Below are 16,408 nucleotides of genomic sequence, written 5' to 3' on the forward strand. Positions count from 1 at the left end.
AGTGAGCAGAAAACCCAGTCTCCCTGGTGACCTTTCTGCATCATAAACTGGTCACGTACACAATTAAAGGGTTGGTCTCTGAGCCATGAGCTCCGCAGTATTTCATGGTGAAAGATGCTGCCACTGGAGAGTTATAAAGTATCGCAGGGGGATTGCTGAAGCTCCCACTGCTTCCTGCTAAATCATTTTTGAATAGCTTATCTCTTGGTACTGGATTACTGATGTGCCTTCTCCTGTCAGAGCCCAAAGCAAGGGCAGAACTGCTGACAGAACTGAACTGTTAAGCTCTGCACTGTCAGATGTTCTGTCTGGGCCAGTCCAGGCTGGGGATGGTGTAAGTTGCTGTTCAGATCCCCGTGGGAATGTCCTGATGGGACCTCACTCTGCTGAGCTCTGGGCGACCTGCTCTGTTTAAGGCTGCTGCTGGGTACTGATAGGGTACCGGTACTTTTTGCTTATTGTGCCTTGACCCCCAAAGCATTCTGGGGAAGTTTCCTTCCTAACTTTGGAGGGATCCTATCCCCTCTTGGATAATGTGCATTCTGCTATTTGAGTGACCCTCCTGTGTAACCAAACTCCTGCTTTCTCTCTCCAGGGTAATCAGGACGCCACAGCCCCTCCAGAAGCGATGGCACAGCCGTATCCCCCGACCCAGTATGCACCGCAGAATGGGATCCCAGCAGAATACGTCCCCCCTCCCCCCCTCCCCACACAGGACTTCTCTGGCCAAACCACCGTACCAGAACGCACTCTGACCTTGTACACGCCACAGAATCACTTGGAGACATCGGGCACGGACGCCAGCACAGGAACGCAAGTGGTTCCGGTAAGAGCTTGACTGAGAAGTGGAGATTTATATGTGGTGTCAGGTTTATATCATAACTGTATGTGTCCTCAGGGTACTGCCACAGTCATTCATGCAGTGAGTGATGTCACATCATTGGGGGCGCGGGGATGGCGGTGTTACAGTGAGAGAAGAATGATACAGCTCATTTTGGGTAGTCTCTCAGCTTCCGATTATCCTTGTAAAGGCACGTAGGATCTGGAACCTCCCTCCCTCTACTCTGGTTCATGGGTTCTCTGCTCGCTTTCTTCCCATCTTCTCTGGTTCTGCTTCCCACCTGGCCCCGTTCCTGGCTGAGACCCTCCTTTTTTAGATGTGTAGACTCCTGTGCTTGTTAATCACGTGTCCTCTTCACTCCGCTTCGCCTTCTTAACTTTTTGTTACGCTTCTTAATGTGAACCCCCAAATAAAGCCAGAAACAAGGGTGCTAACAGGATCCACTAAAATCACCGTGTCTATTCTCCCAAAGTGTTCTCGCAGGACTGGCAGAGCATCCTGGGAACTGCAGATTTACATAAAGACAAAAAGGTAGATTGGATCAATCCCATCCCGCTGGGCACTGGACCTACCTCCTTGCATGTGCAGGGGTTCATGGACCGGCTCTGAAACAAACTCCCTGTGCCTGGAAGTGTGCAGTGTGATGGTTGAAGGTTAGGTGACCCCAGGGCTTTTTTTGAGGGGGTACTTGGGGGTACTGAGTACCGGCACCTTTTCCACTGTCTGCTAAAATCGATCCATGGTCTCCATGTTTTAATGAAAGAGCTCAGGCTCTACACACCAATTCTGCTTTGTCATAGATTCTATGACTGGTTGCAGGGGGCCTGGTTATTGTGGGGTGGGTCCCTCAGTGATCACCCCACCCCTGAAGGGTGGCCTCGCATTTGAGTACTGGCACCTTTTCCATTGTCTGCTAAAATCAACCCATGGTCCCCAAGTTTTAATGAAAGAGCTCAGGCTCTACACACCAATTCTGCCTTGTCATAGATTCTGTGACTGGTTGCAGGGGGCCTGGCTATTGTGGGTTGGGTCCCTCAGTGATCACCCCACCCCTGAAGGGTGGCCTGGCATTTGAGTACCGGCACCTTTTCCATTGTCTGATAAAATCGACCCATGGTCCCCAAGTTGTAATGAAAGAGCTCAGGCTCTACACACCAATTCTGCCTTGTCATAGATTCTGTGACTGGTTGCAGGGGGCCTGGCTATTGTGGGGTGGGTCCATCAATGATCACCCCACCCCTGAAGGGTGGCCTGGCATTTGAGTACCGGCACCTTTTTCGCTAGAAAAAACACACTGGGTGACCCTCTCATCACAGTGCATTGTCAGAGGGAGACCTACACCCCTCCACCTAAGAATGCTGGAGTGGTGCGTCCAGCCCTGCTTATATGCTGGATCCTGCTGCACTTGACGCATCTCTCGCACCCAAAGGCTTCCATAATCCCTTTCAAGTTAGATCTTTGCTACATTTTCTAATCACTTGTAATCTACCTTCCTGGAACCATTCCAATCAGACAGATCAATTATGTGGTTGTAATGCAGTTCCAAAGGGTAAAGTGCTGAGCCCAGCACTTTCCAGCGATTTCCCCAGAAGAAAAGAAAAAGTGCGTTAAAGTGGCAACAGGAAGCCGAGTGAAGGAGAGAGTTCATTATTCCAAACGTTCCCTGCTTCTCATTCCAAATTAATGCAAATTCTTAGTGCAACTGACATCAAATCAGTGGTTCTGCAGTTGGTTTGGTTCTTACTTTTCTCATCGTACACAGTCATTCTGTTGGAATCAGCAACTTTCTACTAAGAGAGTTTTGGAGAGAGGCGTTCCGCAAGGATCCCTTCTTTCACTGACTCTTTATCATTTGTATCTAGTCCCTTCAGCGAAATTATTGGGGAGCTGGGAGGTTGATTTTCATTTTTTTGCTGATGACATCCAGCTCATTGTCTTTATGAAAAATAATGAAGAAGTTATTTTTAGGCTTAATAAAAAAAAACCAGATTACTACTACTACTACTTGACATTTCTATAGCGCTGCTAGGGTTACGCAGCGCTGTACATTTTAACAAAAAAGGACAATCCCTGCTCAAAGGAGCTTACAATCTAAAGGACGAAATGTCAAGTTGGGGCAGTCTAGATTTCCTGAGTAGAGGTGTAGTGGTTAGGTGCCGAAGGCAACATTGAAGAGGTGGGCTTTGAGCAAGGCTTTGAACATGGGTAGGGAGGGGGCCTGGCGTATGGGCTCAGGGAGTTTGTTCCAAGCATAGGGTGAGGCGAGGCAGAAAGGGCGGAGCCTGGAGTTGGCGGTGGTGGAGAAGGGTACTGAAAGGAGGGATTTCTCTTGATTCTAGCAGACTGGATGTGCGAGTGCGATCTAGCTTTAAAAACAGAATGTAATGCAATAATTTACAACTTTTTCCAGCAGTATGCAGTAAATCTCTTCCGCTTTTGCAGGATATAACAATATTGTGGGAATAACTAGGGAGGTTATTAAGTTTGCTGACGACACAAAGTTATTGAAAGTTGTTAAATCACAAGAGGATTGGTGAAAAATTGCAGGAGGACCTTACGAGACTGAGAGACTTAGCATCCAAGCGGCAGGTGACGTTTAATGTAAGCAAGTGCGAAGTGATGCATGTAGGAAAGAGGAACCCAAACTATAGCTATGTAATGCAAGGTTCCATATCAGGAGTCACCAATCAGGAAAGGGATCTAGACATCTTCATTGATGATACGTTGAAACCCTCTGCTCAGTGTGTGGCTGTGGCGGCTAAGAAAGCAAATAGAATGTTAGGTATTATTAAGAAAGGAATGGAAAACAAAAATGAGGACGTTATAATGCCTTTGTATTGCTCCATGGTCCGACTGCACCTCGAATATTGTGTGCAATTCTGGTCACCGCATCTCAAAAAAGATATAGTGGAATTAGAAAACGTACCGAGAAGGCCGACGAAAATGGTAAAGGGGATGGGACAACTTACCTATGAGGAAAGGCTAAAGCGGCTAGGGCTCTTCAGCTTGGAGAAAAGACGGCTAAAGGGAGATATGATAGAGGTCTATAAAATAATGAGTGGAGTGGAGTGGAGTGGAGCGGGTAGGCGTGACTCACTCGTTTACTCTTTCCAAAAATACTAGGACTAAGGGGCATGCAGTGAAGATAGAAAGTAGTACATTTAAAACAAATCAGAGAAAATATTTCTTCACTCAACATGTAATTAAACTCTGGAATTCCTTTCCAGATATTGTAGTAAAAGCAATTTGCTTAGCAGGGTTTATAAAAGTTTTGGCTAGCTTCCTAAAAGAAAAGTCCATAAGCTATTATTAAGATGGAAGGGGAAAATCCACTGCTTATTTCTAGGATAAGCAGCATAAAATGTATTGTACTGTTCTGGGATCTTGCCAGGTACTTGTGACCTGGATTGGCCACTGTTGGAAACAGGATGCTGGGCTTGATGGACCTTCAGTCTGTCCCAGTATGGCAACACTTATGTATTTGGGATTCTGAATGGAATGTTGCTATTCTTTGGGGTTCTACATGGAATCTTGTTACTCTTTAGGGTTCCAGAATCTTGCTATTCTTTGGGGTTCTACATGGAATGTTGCTACTCTGGGATTCCAGAATCTTGTTATTCTTTGAGGTTCTGGAATGTTGCTACTAATTGGGTTTCTGCCAGGTACTTGTGACCTGGATTGGCCACTGTTGGAAACAGGATACTGGGCTTGATGGACCTTCGGTCTGTTCCAGTATGGAAACACTTATGTTCTTATATTGTGGTTATGTATTAAAATTTAACTTACAGTTATACCACACTGTGAAATTCAGTTTTTTTCATCTTCAAATGCTTCATCAACTGAAGCCTGTACTGACTAAAAGTAACTTGAAAAAACGTGTACATCATTTGTTACAAATAGGCTCAATTACTGTAGTTCTCTTTTGACTGAATTGAATAAATCCATCCTTCAGCGTTTGCAACCGGTGCAAAATACAGCTGCACCAGGGTCTAAGAGTTCTGACCACATTATGCCATTGCTTTATCAGTTACATTGGCTTTAAGCTGCTGTGTCTGGTCTATAAATCATTCCGTTTGGGACGTCCAGTCTACCTTTGCAGCGAGCTGTCAAAATACACCTCTCAACGGCAGTGTTGTTCAAAGTAAAAGTAAAATTAAATGTATAGTTTACTACTTATGTACAATGAAGAACACATTAAAAAATGTACTTAAATGAAAGTAAAAAAGTTACTACCTAAAATAATACATTTTGAGTAAAAAGTAAAAGTATCGTAACTACACTGAATGCAACTATTGTTAACATTTTTATCCCAACAATGTTATTGCTCTACAATTCATTCCACTTTGCTTTTAGTAAAAGTACATTTTGAAAATGTCTGTCACTCATGTGAGTGCATTTGTGAGTCTTTAATCCACCACAGCTAAAAAGTTCGACAACTTCACTATCAGGAAGTGGATTGTTCAATTTGATAAAAAGTTTCTTCAAATCAGTATTACTGATACCTTTTAACTTGGTCTTCAGGTATTGATCAAAGGAATCTCTGTCTGGAACACTTGACTTCCTTAGAACAAAGAATGCTTTATCATCATCGTCGCCATTATCATCTGCTAATTCATCACTTGCATCTTCATCTTTGTTATCATTGTCACGCTGTCCAGTTACAGAGAAAGCTTTCACAAATTTGAAATCATTGTCTGTTGTTGTTCTAAGTAATTTCCATCTGATGGCAAACTCTGAATATCTTCAACAACCGATGCAAGAAAAATGTATGGAAACTCTTCAGTCTTAAGGTCGGACAAGCAGACTATCAATCCAGTGGACTGTCATGCCAATGTAAAATTTTCCATGGGACGTCCAGCAGTCTGTTGTGATAGAGACATATGTCTGTTCACCAAGAATTGCAACCAGCTTCAACTTCATCTCCGCATCAAAGTGACCAAACTCATCACTGTTCTGTTTGGCTGGAGACTAGTAACCAGTTCAACGAGTACAGGCAACTCTACTGTTCTCATTGGCTGTTTTTCCTGAACATCACAATTTAAGATGAGATGATCCCCTGCCCTGTTTATATGATGACGTTTGCAATAGCAAAATCCTGTTCCAGGTTTTGCTGTTTCATTTGGTTTACTGAGGAATCATCATTTAGGTCTCTTTCCACCTTATAATTGAAAGAGAAAAACGCCTAGATTTCAACCCAAATCGGGAGATAGACGTTTATCTCACAAAAACGAATAAATCGGTATAATGGAAAGCCGATTTTGGACGTTTTCAACTGCACTCCATCGCGGAAGCGTACAAAGTTGACGGGGGCGTGTCGGAGGCGTGGCAAAGGTGGAACTGGGGTGTGGTTATCGGCCGAGGAGAGATGGGCGCCTTTCGCCGATAATGGAAAAAAAGTATGCGTTTGTAGCTAGAATTTAGGGCACTTTTCCTGGACCCTGTTTTTTCACGAATAAGGCCCCAAAAAGTGCCCTAAATGACCAGATTACCCCCAGAGGGAATCGGGGATGACCTCCCCTGACTCCCCCAGTGGTCACTAACCCCCTCCCACCACAAAACATGATGTTTCACAACTTTTTATTTTCACCCTCAAATGTCATACCCACCTCCCTGGCAGCAGTATGCAGGTCCCTGGAGCAGTTGTTAGGGGGTGCAGTGGACTTCAGGCAGGTGGACCCAGGCCCATCCCCCCCTACCTGTTACAATTGTGCTGCTTAATGCTTAGTCATCCAACCCCCCCAAACCCACTGTACCCACATGTAGGTGCCCCCCTTCACCCTTTAGGGCTATAGTAATGGTGTAGACTTGTGGGCAGTGGGTTTTGAGGGGGATTTGGGGGGCTCAACACACAAGGGAAGGGTGCTATGCACCTGGGAGCTCTTTTACCTTTTTTTTTGTTTTTGTAAAAGTGCCCCCTAGGTTGCCCGGTTGGTGTCCTGGCATGTGAGGGGGACCAGTGCACTACGACTCCTGGCCCCTCCCACGAACAAATGCCTTGGATTTATTCGTTTTTGAGCTGGGCGCTTTCATTTTCCATTATCACTGAAAAACAAAAACGCCCAGCTCACAAATTGTCGAATAAAACATGGACGTCTATTTTTTTTCGAAAATACGGTTCGGTCCGCCCCTTCACGGACCCGTTCTCGGAGATAAACGCCCATGGAGATAGACGTTTTCGTTCAATTATGCCCCTCTTTGCCACTTTTACTTTTTACTTTTAATTGCAAGCATCAGAACTAACTAGGTAAAAGTGGGAAAAATTGGTTAAATTATTACTTTGGTAAAAGTAACAAATTTTTCCTGTACTAATTTACCGGTAAAAGTAACCAAACTTTTACTTAAGTACAGTAACTAGTTAAATTTACTTAGGAGGGTTTTTACAAAGGCGCGGTAGCGTTTTTAGCACGTGCTAAACGCTAGAGACGCCCATAGGAATATATGGGCACCTCTAGCGTTTAATGCACGCTTATTTTTAGCTCGTGCTAAAAACGCTAGCGCGCCTTTGTATAAGGCCCACTTAGTTACTATACCATACTGCTCAACGGGAACTTCGCTCTTCACAAAAAAATCTTTTGCAACTTCCGGGCCTTGGTGTTATTAAACTTTCATCTGCCAGAAAGTCTGTATTTTCATATGTTGATCCTCTCCTCTGGAACTCCCTGTCTGAGGAACTCAAAAATACCCCTTCATATTCTGCATTTGGCAAACTTTTAAAAACTTGGACGTTTCATCAATATTTTATTTGATTTGTTGTAGATTTTATTTCTTTGGTATAGTTTATCTGTAAAATAGTATTTCAATTATAAATTTCAAGAGAATTGTAAATTCTAAACCGCTTTGACACCGTTGTATAAAGCTGTTTATAAAATCAATAAATCCAGTCCAATCCAATCCACCCAGTATCCATTACCCAACACAGTGTACACCCCAAAACAACACTCAATACCCAATGCAGAACACACCAGAAAACAGCACCCAATATCCAGCACAATGCGCACCCCAAAATAAAACCCAATGTCCAGCACAATGCGCACCCCAAAATAAAACCCAAATGTTCAACACAATGCGCACCCCAAAATAAAACCCAATATCCAACGCAATGCGCACCTCAAAATAAAACCCAATATCCAGCACAATGTGCACCCCAAAATAAAGCCCAATTTCCACCACAATGCACACCCCAAAATAAAACCCAATATCCAATGCAATGTGCACCTCAAAATAAAACCCAATGTCCAGCACAATGTGCACCCCAAAATAAAACCCAATGCCCAATGCAATGCGCACCCCAAAATAAAACCCAATATCCAACGCAATGCGCACCCCAAAATAAAACCCAATATCCAACACAATGCGCACCTCAAAATAAAACCCAATATCCACCACAATGCGCACCCCAAAATAAAACCCAATGTCCAGCACAATGCGCACCCCAAAATAAAACCCAAATGTTCAACACAATGCGCACCCCAAAATAAAACCCAATATCCAACGCAATGTGCACCTCAAAATAAAACCCAATGTCCAGCACAATGTGCACCCCAAAATAAAACCCAAATGTTCAACACAATGCGCACCCCAAAGTAAAACCCAATATCCAACACAATGCGCACCCCAAAATAAAACCCAATGTCCGGCACAATGCGCACCTCAAAATAAAACCCAAATGTTCAACACAATGTGCACCCCAAAATAACACCCAATATTCACCACAATGCGCACCCCAAAGTAAAACCCAATATCCAACACAATGCGCACCCCAAAATAAAACCCAATATCCAACACAATGCGCACCCCAAAGTAAAACCCAATATCCAACACAATGCGCACCACAAAATAAAACCCAATGTCCGGCACAATGCGCACCTCAAAATAAAACCCAAATGTTCAACACAATGTGCACCCCAAAATAACACCCAATATCCACCACAATGTGCACCCCAAAGTAAAACCCAATATCCAACACAATGCGCACCCCAAAATAAAACCCAATGTCCAACACAATGCGCACCCCAAAGTAAAACCCAATGTCCGGCACAATGCGCACCTCAAAATAAAACCCAATGTCCAGCACAATGCGCACCCCAAAATAAAACCCAATATCCAACACAATGCGCACCCCAAAATAAAACCCAATGTCCGGCACAATGCGCACCTCAAAATAAAACCCAATGTCCAGCACAATGCGCACCCCAAAATAAAACCCAATATCCAACACAATGCGCACCCCAAAGTAAAACCCAATATCCAACACAATGCGCACCCTAAAATAAAACCCAATGTCCAGCACCTCAAACAGCACCCTGTTACCAATACAGTGTACTTTTTGCCTCTAACCTCTCTCTTTCTTTGCTTCTCACTCAACCCAGCTCTTAAGCATAAGAACATAAGCATTGCCATACTGGGACAGATTGAAGGTCCATCAAGCCCAGTATTCTGTTTTGAAACAGTGGCCAATCCAGGTTGCAAGTCCCTGGCAAGATCCCAAAAGAATAAAACATATTTTGTGCTGCTTATCCCAGGAATAAGCAGTGGATTTTCCCAAGTCCATCTTAATAATGGCTTATGGACTTTTGTTATAGGAACTTGTCCAAACCTTTTTTTAAACATTGCTAAGCCAACTGCTTTTACCACATTCTCTGGCAATGAATTCCAGAGTTTAATTACATGTTGAGTGAAGAAATATTTTCTCCAATTTGTTTTAAACTTATGCTTAGTAGCTTCGTTGTGTGCCCCACTAGTCCTATTTTTTTTGGAACGAGTAAACAAGCGATTTACCTCTACCTGTTCCACTCCACTTTGCTCTGTTCTGGTCAACTTCTGTTTGCTGTTTTCTGTTTTTCCTCTCTTTGCTCTTTTCTGGCCATTCTCTCTCTGCTCTTCTCTCTTTGCTGTTTTCTGTTTTTTCTCTCTTTGTTCATTTCTGGTCATTCTCTCTTTGTTGTTTTCTGCTTTTCTTTTCTTTTCTTTTCTTTTCTTTGCTCTTTTCTGTTTTACCTCTTTGCTCTTTTCTGGTCTTCCTTGCTTTGCTCTTTTCTGTTTTTCCTCTCTTTGTGTCACATCCTTCGCTCCCTCCGGCTGCTCCTCTGCGGGAAGCAAGGGCCGGGAGGAAGGACCCGCAGCCAGAGAGGGCTTACCCAACAGTTTCCCGGATGGGCGCCTGTTCCGGGTGCAGTCGGGGCCGAGCCGGTGTCCATTGCGGCGATGGCCGGCCTTCTTGAGGCCGCGGCTGAGAGCTGGGGCTCGCCGCGGTGATGGCCGCCCTGTCCGGGGCCGAGCCCGTGGGCCAGCGATCGCGGCTTCCGGGCTCTCGGTCGCCGGCTATGGGGTCCGTGCTTGCGCCAGCGGGGAGGATGGCGCCGAGACGCGATGGCCGGCATCTTCTCCACATTCGGGCGCGGGAACCCGAAGCTCCGCCTCAGAGGAACCAGATTGGGATGCCGGTGCAGTAGCCCCGCCTGGGAGGCCGGACGGAACCAACCAGAGGGATTTCTTCAGTAGCCGGGTTCCGATTGGCCGGCCATGTCGGCTTGGGCTGGGCGGTTGAATGCTGACAGTATTTAAGGAGCGGGGCTGAAACAGGACGTTGCTTCAGTTTCTGTTTCCCAAGGCCAGTCTTTGTGTGTTCTTGTTTTCAGTGTGTTCCCTTGCTCTCCTGGTTTGACCTTTGGACTGTTTCTGGACAACTCTGTTAGCTGCCTGCCCTGACCTGTTGCCTGTTTTTGGACGACGCTGTGAGCTGCCTGCCCTGACCTGTTGCCTGTTTTTGGACGACTCTGATAGCCGCCTGTCCTGACCTATGGCCTGTTGTTGGACAACTCTGATTTCCACCTGCCCTCCCCGCTCCCGGTTCCGGTACTGGGTCAGTTCGTCAACCCCGCGGTTCCGGAAGTCCCGTTGGCTGCTTGCAGCTGGGGGCTCAACCCCCGGTGAACGGCGGTTGCTGTGGGTGAAGACTTGGGGTTGCACGGATGTCCTCTGAGGTCCTTCGGGGCCTTGCGGGACCTAAGGGCTCACCTTCTTTCCAGACAAGACACTTTGCTCTTTTCTGGTCTTCCTCTGTTTGCTCTTTTCTGTTTTTCCTCCCTTTGTTCATTTCTATTTTTCCTCTGTTCACTTCTTGTTGTTCTCTCTTTGCTCTTTTCTGTTTTTCTTTTTTTTTTTTTTTCTCTTTTCTGTTTTTCCTCTCTTTGTTCATTTCTGGTTGTTCACTCTTTGCTCTTTTCTGGTTGTTCTGTCTTTGCTCTTTTCTGGTTGTTCTTTCTTTGCTCTCTTTGCTGTTTTCTGTTTATCCTCTGTTTGCTTTTTTTTTATTTTCCTCTCTTTGTTCTTTTCTGTTTTTCCTCTCTTTGCTCTTTTCTGGTTGTTCTCTCTTTGCTCTTTTCTGGTCGTTCTCTCTTTGCTGTTTTCTGTTTATCCTCTGTTTGCTTTTTTTTTTTATTTTCCTCTCTTTGTTCTTTTCTATTTTTCCTCTCTTTGCTCTTTTCTGGTCTTTCTCTCTTTGCTCTTTTCTGTTTTTCCTTTCTTTGCTTTTTTTTTATTTTCCTCTCTTTGCTCTTTTCTGTTTTTCCTTTCTTTTTCTCTTTTCTGTTTTTCCTTTCTTTTTCTCTTTTCTGATTTTCCTGTCTTTGCTCTTTTCTGGTTGTTCTGTCTTTGCTCTTTTCTGGTTGTTCTTTCTTTGCTCTCTTTGCTGTTTTCTGTTTATCCTCTGTTTGCTTTTTTTTATTTTCCTCTCTTTGTTCTTTTCTGTTTTTCCTCTCTTTGCTCTTTTCTGGTTGTTCTCTCTTTGCTCTTTTCTGGTCGTTCTCTCTTTGCTGTTTTCTGTTTATCCTCTGTTTGCTTTTTTTTTTTATTTTCCTCTCTTTGTTCTTTTCTATTTTTCCTCTCTTTGCTCTTTTCTGGTCTTTCTCTCTTTGCTCTTTCTGTTTTTCCTTTCTTTTTCTCTTTTCTGTTTTTCCTTTCTTTGCTTTTTTTTTTATTTTCCTCTCTTTGCTCTTTTCTGTTTTTCCTCTCTTTGTTCATTTCTGATCATTCTCTCTTTTCTGTTTTTCCTTTCTTTTTCTCTTTTCTGATTTTCCTGTCTTTGCTCTTTTCTGGTTGTTCTGTCTTTGCTCTTTTCTGGTTGTTCTTTCTTTGCTCTCTTTGCTGTTTTCTGTTTATCCTCTGTTTGCTTTTTTTTTATTTTCCTCTCTTTGTTCTTTTCTGTTTTTCCTCTCTTTGCTCTTTTCTGGTTGTTCTCTCTTTGCTCTTTTCTGGTCGTTCTCTCTTTGCTGTTTTCTGTTTATCCTCTGTTTGCTTTTTTTTTTTATTTTCCTCTCTTTGTTCTTTTCTATTTTTCCTCTCTTTGCTCTTTTCTGGTCTTTCTCTCTTTGCTCTTTTCTGTTTTTCCTTTCTTTTTCTCTTTTCTGTTTTTCCTTTCTTTGCTTTTTTTTTTATTTTCCTCTCTTTGCTCTTTTCTGTTTTTCCTCTCTTTGTTCATTTCTGATCATTCTCTCTTTTCTGTTTTTCCTTTCTTTTTCTCTTTTCTGATTTTCCTGTCTTTGCTCTTTCTGGTTGTTCTGTCTTTGCTCTTTTCTGGTTGTTCTTTCTTTGCTCTCTTTGCTGTTTTCTGTTTATCCTCTGTTTGCTTTTTTTTTATTTTCCTCTCTTTGTTCTTTTCTGTTTTTCCTCTCTTTGCTCTTTTCTGGTTGTTCTCTCTTTGCTCTTTTCTGGTCGTTCTCTCTTTGCTGTTTTCTGTTTATCCTCTGTTTGCTTTTTTTTTTTATTTTCCTCTCTTTGTTCTTTTCTATTTTTCCTCTCTTTGCTCTTTTCTGGTCTTTCTCTCTTTGCTCTTTTCTGTTTTTCCTTTCTTTTTCTCTTTCTGTTTTTCCTTTCTTTGCTTTTTTTTTATTTTCCTCTCTTTGCTCTTTTCTGTTTTTCCTTTCTTTTTCTCTTTTCTGGTTTTCCTTTCTTTGCTTTTTTTTTTATTTTCCTCTCTTTGCTCTTTTCTGTTTTTCCTCTCTTTGTTCATTTCTGATCATTCTCTCTTTTCTGTTTTTCCTTTCTTTTTCTCTTTTCTGATTTTCCTGTCTTTGCTCTTTTCTGGTTGTTCTGTCTTTGCTCTTTTCTGGTTGTTCTTTCTTTGCTCTCTTTGCTGTTTTCTGTTTATCCTCTGTTTGCTTTTTTTTATTTTCCTCTCTTTGTTCTTTTCTGTTTTTCCTCTCTTTGCTCTTTTCTGGTTGTTCTCTCTTTGCTCTTTTCTGGTCGTTCTCTCTTTGCTGTTTTCTGTTTATCCTCTGTTTGCTTTTTTTTTTTTATTTTCCTCTCTTTGTTCTTTTCTATTTTTCCTCTCTTTGCTCTTTTCTGGTCTTTCTCTCTTTGCTCTTTTCTGTTTTTCCTTTCTTTTTCTCTTTTCTGTTTTTCCTTTCTTTGCTTTTTTTTTATTTTCCTCTCTTTGCTCTTTTCTGTTTTTCCTTTCTTTTTCTCTTTCTGTTTTTCCTTTCTTTGCTTTTTTTTTATTTTCCTCTCTTTGCTCTTTTCTGTTTTTCCTCTCTTTGTTCATTTCTGATCATTCTCTCTTTTCTGTTTTTCCTTTCTTTTTCTCTTTTCTGATTTTCCTGTCTTTGCTCTTTTCTGGTTGTTCTGTCTTTGCTCTTTTCTGGTTGTTCTTTCTTTGCTCTCTTTGCTGTTTTCTGTTTATCCTCTGTTTGCTTTTTTTTTATTTTCCTCTCTTTGTTCTTTTCTGTTTTTCCTCTCTTTGCTCTTTTCTGGTTGTTCTCTCTTTGCTCTTTTCTGGTCGTTCTCTCTTTGCTGTTTTCTGTTTATCCTCTGTTTGCTTTTTTTTTTTATTTTCCTCTCTTTGTTCTTTTCTATTTTTCCTCTCTTTGCTCTTTTCTGGTCTTTCTCTCTTTGCTCTTTTCTGTTTTTCCTTTCTTTTTCTCTTTTCTGTTTTTCCTTTCTTTGCTTTTTTTTTATTTTCCTCTCTTTGCTCTTTTCTGTTTTTCCTTTCTTTTTCTCTTTTCTGTTTTTCCTTTCTTTGCTTTTTTTTTTATTTTCCTCTCTTTGCTCTTTTCTGTTTTTCCTCTCTTTGTTCATTTCTGATCATTCTCTCTTTTCTGTTTTTCCTTTCTTTTTCTCTTTTCTGATTTTCCTGTCTTTGCTCTTTTCTGGTCGTTCTTTCTTTGCTCTTTTCTGGTCGTGCTCTCTTTGCTGTTTTCTGTTTATCCTCTCTTTGCTTTTTTTTTTATTTTCCTCTCTTTGCTCTTTTCTGGTCTTTCTCTCTTTGCTCTTTTCTGTTTTTTTTTTCTTTGTTCTTTTCTTGTCTTCATCTCCTCTTTTAATCCTCCTCTTTCTGTCTATAAATTGCAACACCATAATTATTTTAAGTGACTCTGATGATATCCTCCTAAATCACGGGGAGTGTAAAAAATGAATATTGAAAAATATTCTTTAAATTCCTTGGGGCCTAGGTACTAACATGTAAAGTGTTCATTGGTTAGTACCTATTTACATAAAATGTAGCTAGGAGATGCAAATGAGCAGTTGGCCTCCCAATTTAAAGGGCCCACCAGCCCAAATGAAAGGCCTCCCATTTCCCTCCCCAGGAGTACCACTGATACCAGCTGGCCCAGTGGACCTGATGCCCCCACCTCACCAGCCTAGAGAACTAAAAGGTTACAAAAGCACCCCCTTCCTGAAGCCCCATCCCTTCAGAAAGTAGCCCACCATATTCCCCCCTCCCCTCATCTTCCTATCCCATTTGCTCCTGTGCCAGCAACTGCCCTCCAAATGGCACTTATGAACCCTAGCAATTGCACCCTCTAGTGGTAGTATCACAACACTACCACTAGGAGCAGCAGTGCTATTTGGATGAAGGCAGCTACTGGGTTAGGACCATGTGGAGATCGCTCCTGACCCCATCGCCCTCTGGACCCTTTGGAATGAACCGGGGAGGGGGTGGAAATGGGACAGGCCTTCAGTTTTGGAAGGAGAGGGGTTCAGTGACTGGAGGAGCTTCAGGTGCTTTTATTATATTTTAGCATTGGGGTTGGTGGTGGGGGAGCCTTGGGCCCATTGGGTCATTCGGGATTGAAGGTACCCCCGGGGGGAGAGCATCAGGAGCCTCTCATTTGGGCTAGTGAGCCCTTTAAATTCCTCAGCTGCTGCACAAACAGCCTATTTCTCCAGGCATCAGTTGGAAGAAGTAACTACAGCTTTCAAGCTCTAATTACTTTGATGGCAAAACCAGGCTTTTTTCATGCCCCCATTTCCCTTTTTTTGCATTAATGAGCTGCTATGCATGATTTTGCATCATAGTAGCTCATTAATGGAAAATTGACCCAGACTTTGATGTGGTGGGTTTTATGCAGAAGAGTTTTGCAAAGTGTGGTATTGTGACATGGCCTTGCAAACATGGTGAATGTCAGAAATGCAACAAAACATTTAATTTTAGCATTTTCAAGTGCTTTGTGCTAGTTTCCACACAAAGTCACTTTGCACTCCAGTACGTAGGACCCCTTCAAGCTCATTTTCAAAGCACTTAGCCTCCCAAAGTTCCATAGAAACCTATGGAACTTAGCCTCCCAAAGTGCTTTGAAAATATGCCTCCTTGTCTTACAGGTTCAGCTGTGGGTTCATCACAGAACTGCATTTCTAACAGGGCTGGTGGTGGTAATAGACAGGAGACAAAGTGGGAGAAGTGAAACTCCGAGGTCAGACAGTAAGTCAAGAGAATCACAGAGAGAAAAGGGCCTGATTGACTGAGGCTTATGTGGTGCCTACGGGGCAAAAGCTGGGTGACTTCAGTCCAAAGAGATAGATGAGGACTCAAGAGAGACTGAGGGACAGAGAGGAAACTTATTGGGTGAACTTTTCTCTGAGGTGAATTTCTTCCTTTTTGTGCATCACGAGCTGCCAACAGAGATTAAAGAGTGAATGTGAGAGAGGGAGATAGACATTGAGATAAATGGCAGGGCTCCCTTCTCTCGCCCTGGGCTTCTACTTACTAGTGGGCTGTTTCTATTTCTGTTGCATCTGCTGTTATCTTCCTACAGCCCACTGATGGAAGAGCTGTCTAGGAATGTAAAAATTGCTCAGCATTCCTGACCCATTGTACAATTCTGTACATTTCTTGAGCCTTTGTTACCAGCTTAGCTATCAGCCAGTTTCTTATCAAAAGTACTGGAAAAAATTGTGTTCGATCAACTTCTCTCCTTTGTTGAGCAGTCATCTGTTTTGCATTCGTGTCAATCAGGTTTTCGTTCCAATCGCAGTACAGAAACTGCCATTACATCCACTTCTTAGTGAAGTTCATTCTCTGTTAGATTCTGGGAATGTTTCTCTTGATCTTTCTGCTGCCTTTGACTTAGTTGATTCACTCTTTACTTCAGGAGATTGGGTTGACTGGATATGTCCTCAGTTGGTTTTCTTCCTTTTCAGGGATCAGGTCTTTTTCGGTGCGTGCTCCCACTCAAACATCAGTGTCTCATCGCCTGTCATGTGATGTCCCACAAGGTTCTACTTAGGGCTGTACCGGATATTTGTATTTGATTCAGTTCTGCCCCGAATAGTACCCTGCATATATTATTC

General features: G+C 42.7%; 1 protein-coding gene across 2 annotated transcripts in view; it reads left to right on the forward strand.

Annotated features, from left to right (window-relative positions):
• Positions 1–16,408, forward strand: part of RBFOX3 (RNA binding fox-1 homolog 3) — a 176,221-nt gene that overhangs the window by 104,528 nt on the left and 55,285 nt on the right. For both annotated transcript variants that reach the window (XM_030208618.1, XM_030208619.1), the window contains exon 2: positions 596–826. In XM_030208618.1, the coding sequence (XP_030064478.1) occupies positions 596–826 (231 nt within the window). The remainder of the gene's footprint in view (positions 1–595; positions 827–16,408) is intronic.

The sequence above is a fragment of the Microcaecilia unicolor genome, chromosome 6 (assembly GCF_901765095.1).
Source record: "Microcaecilia unicolor chromosome 6, aMicUni1.1, whole genome shotgun sequence".
Lineage (NCBI taxonomy): Eukaryota > Metazoa > Chordata > Amphibia > Gymnophiona > Siphonopidae > Microcaecilia > Microcaecilia unicolor.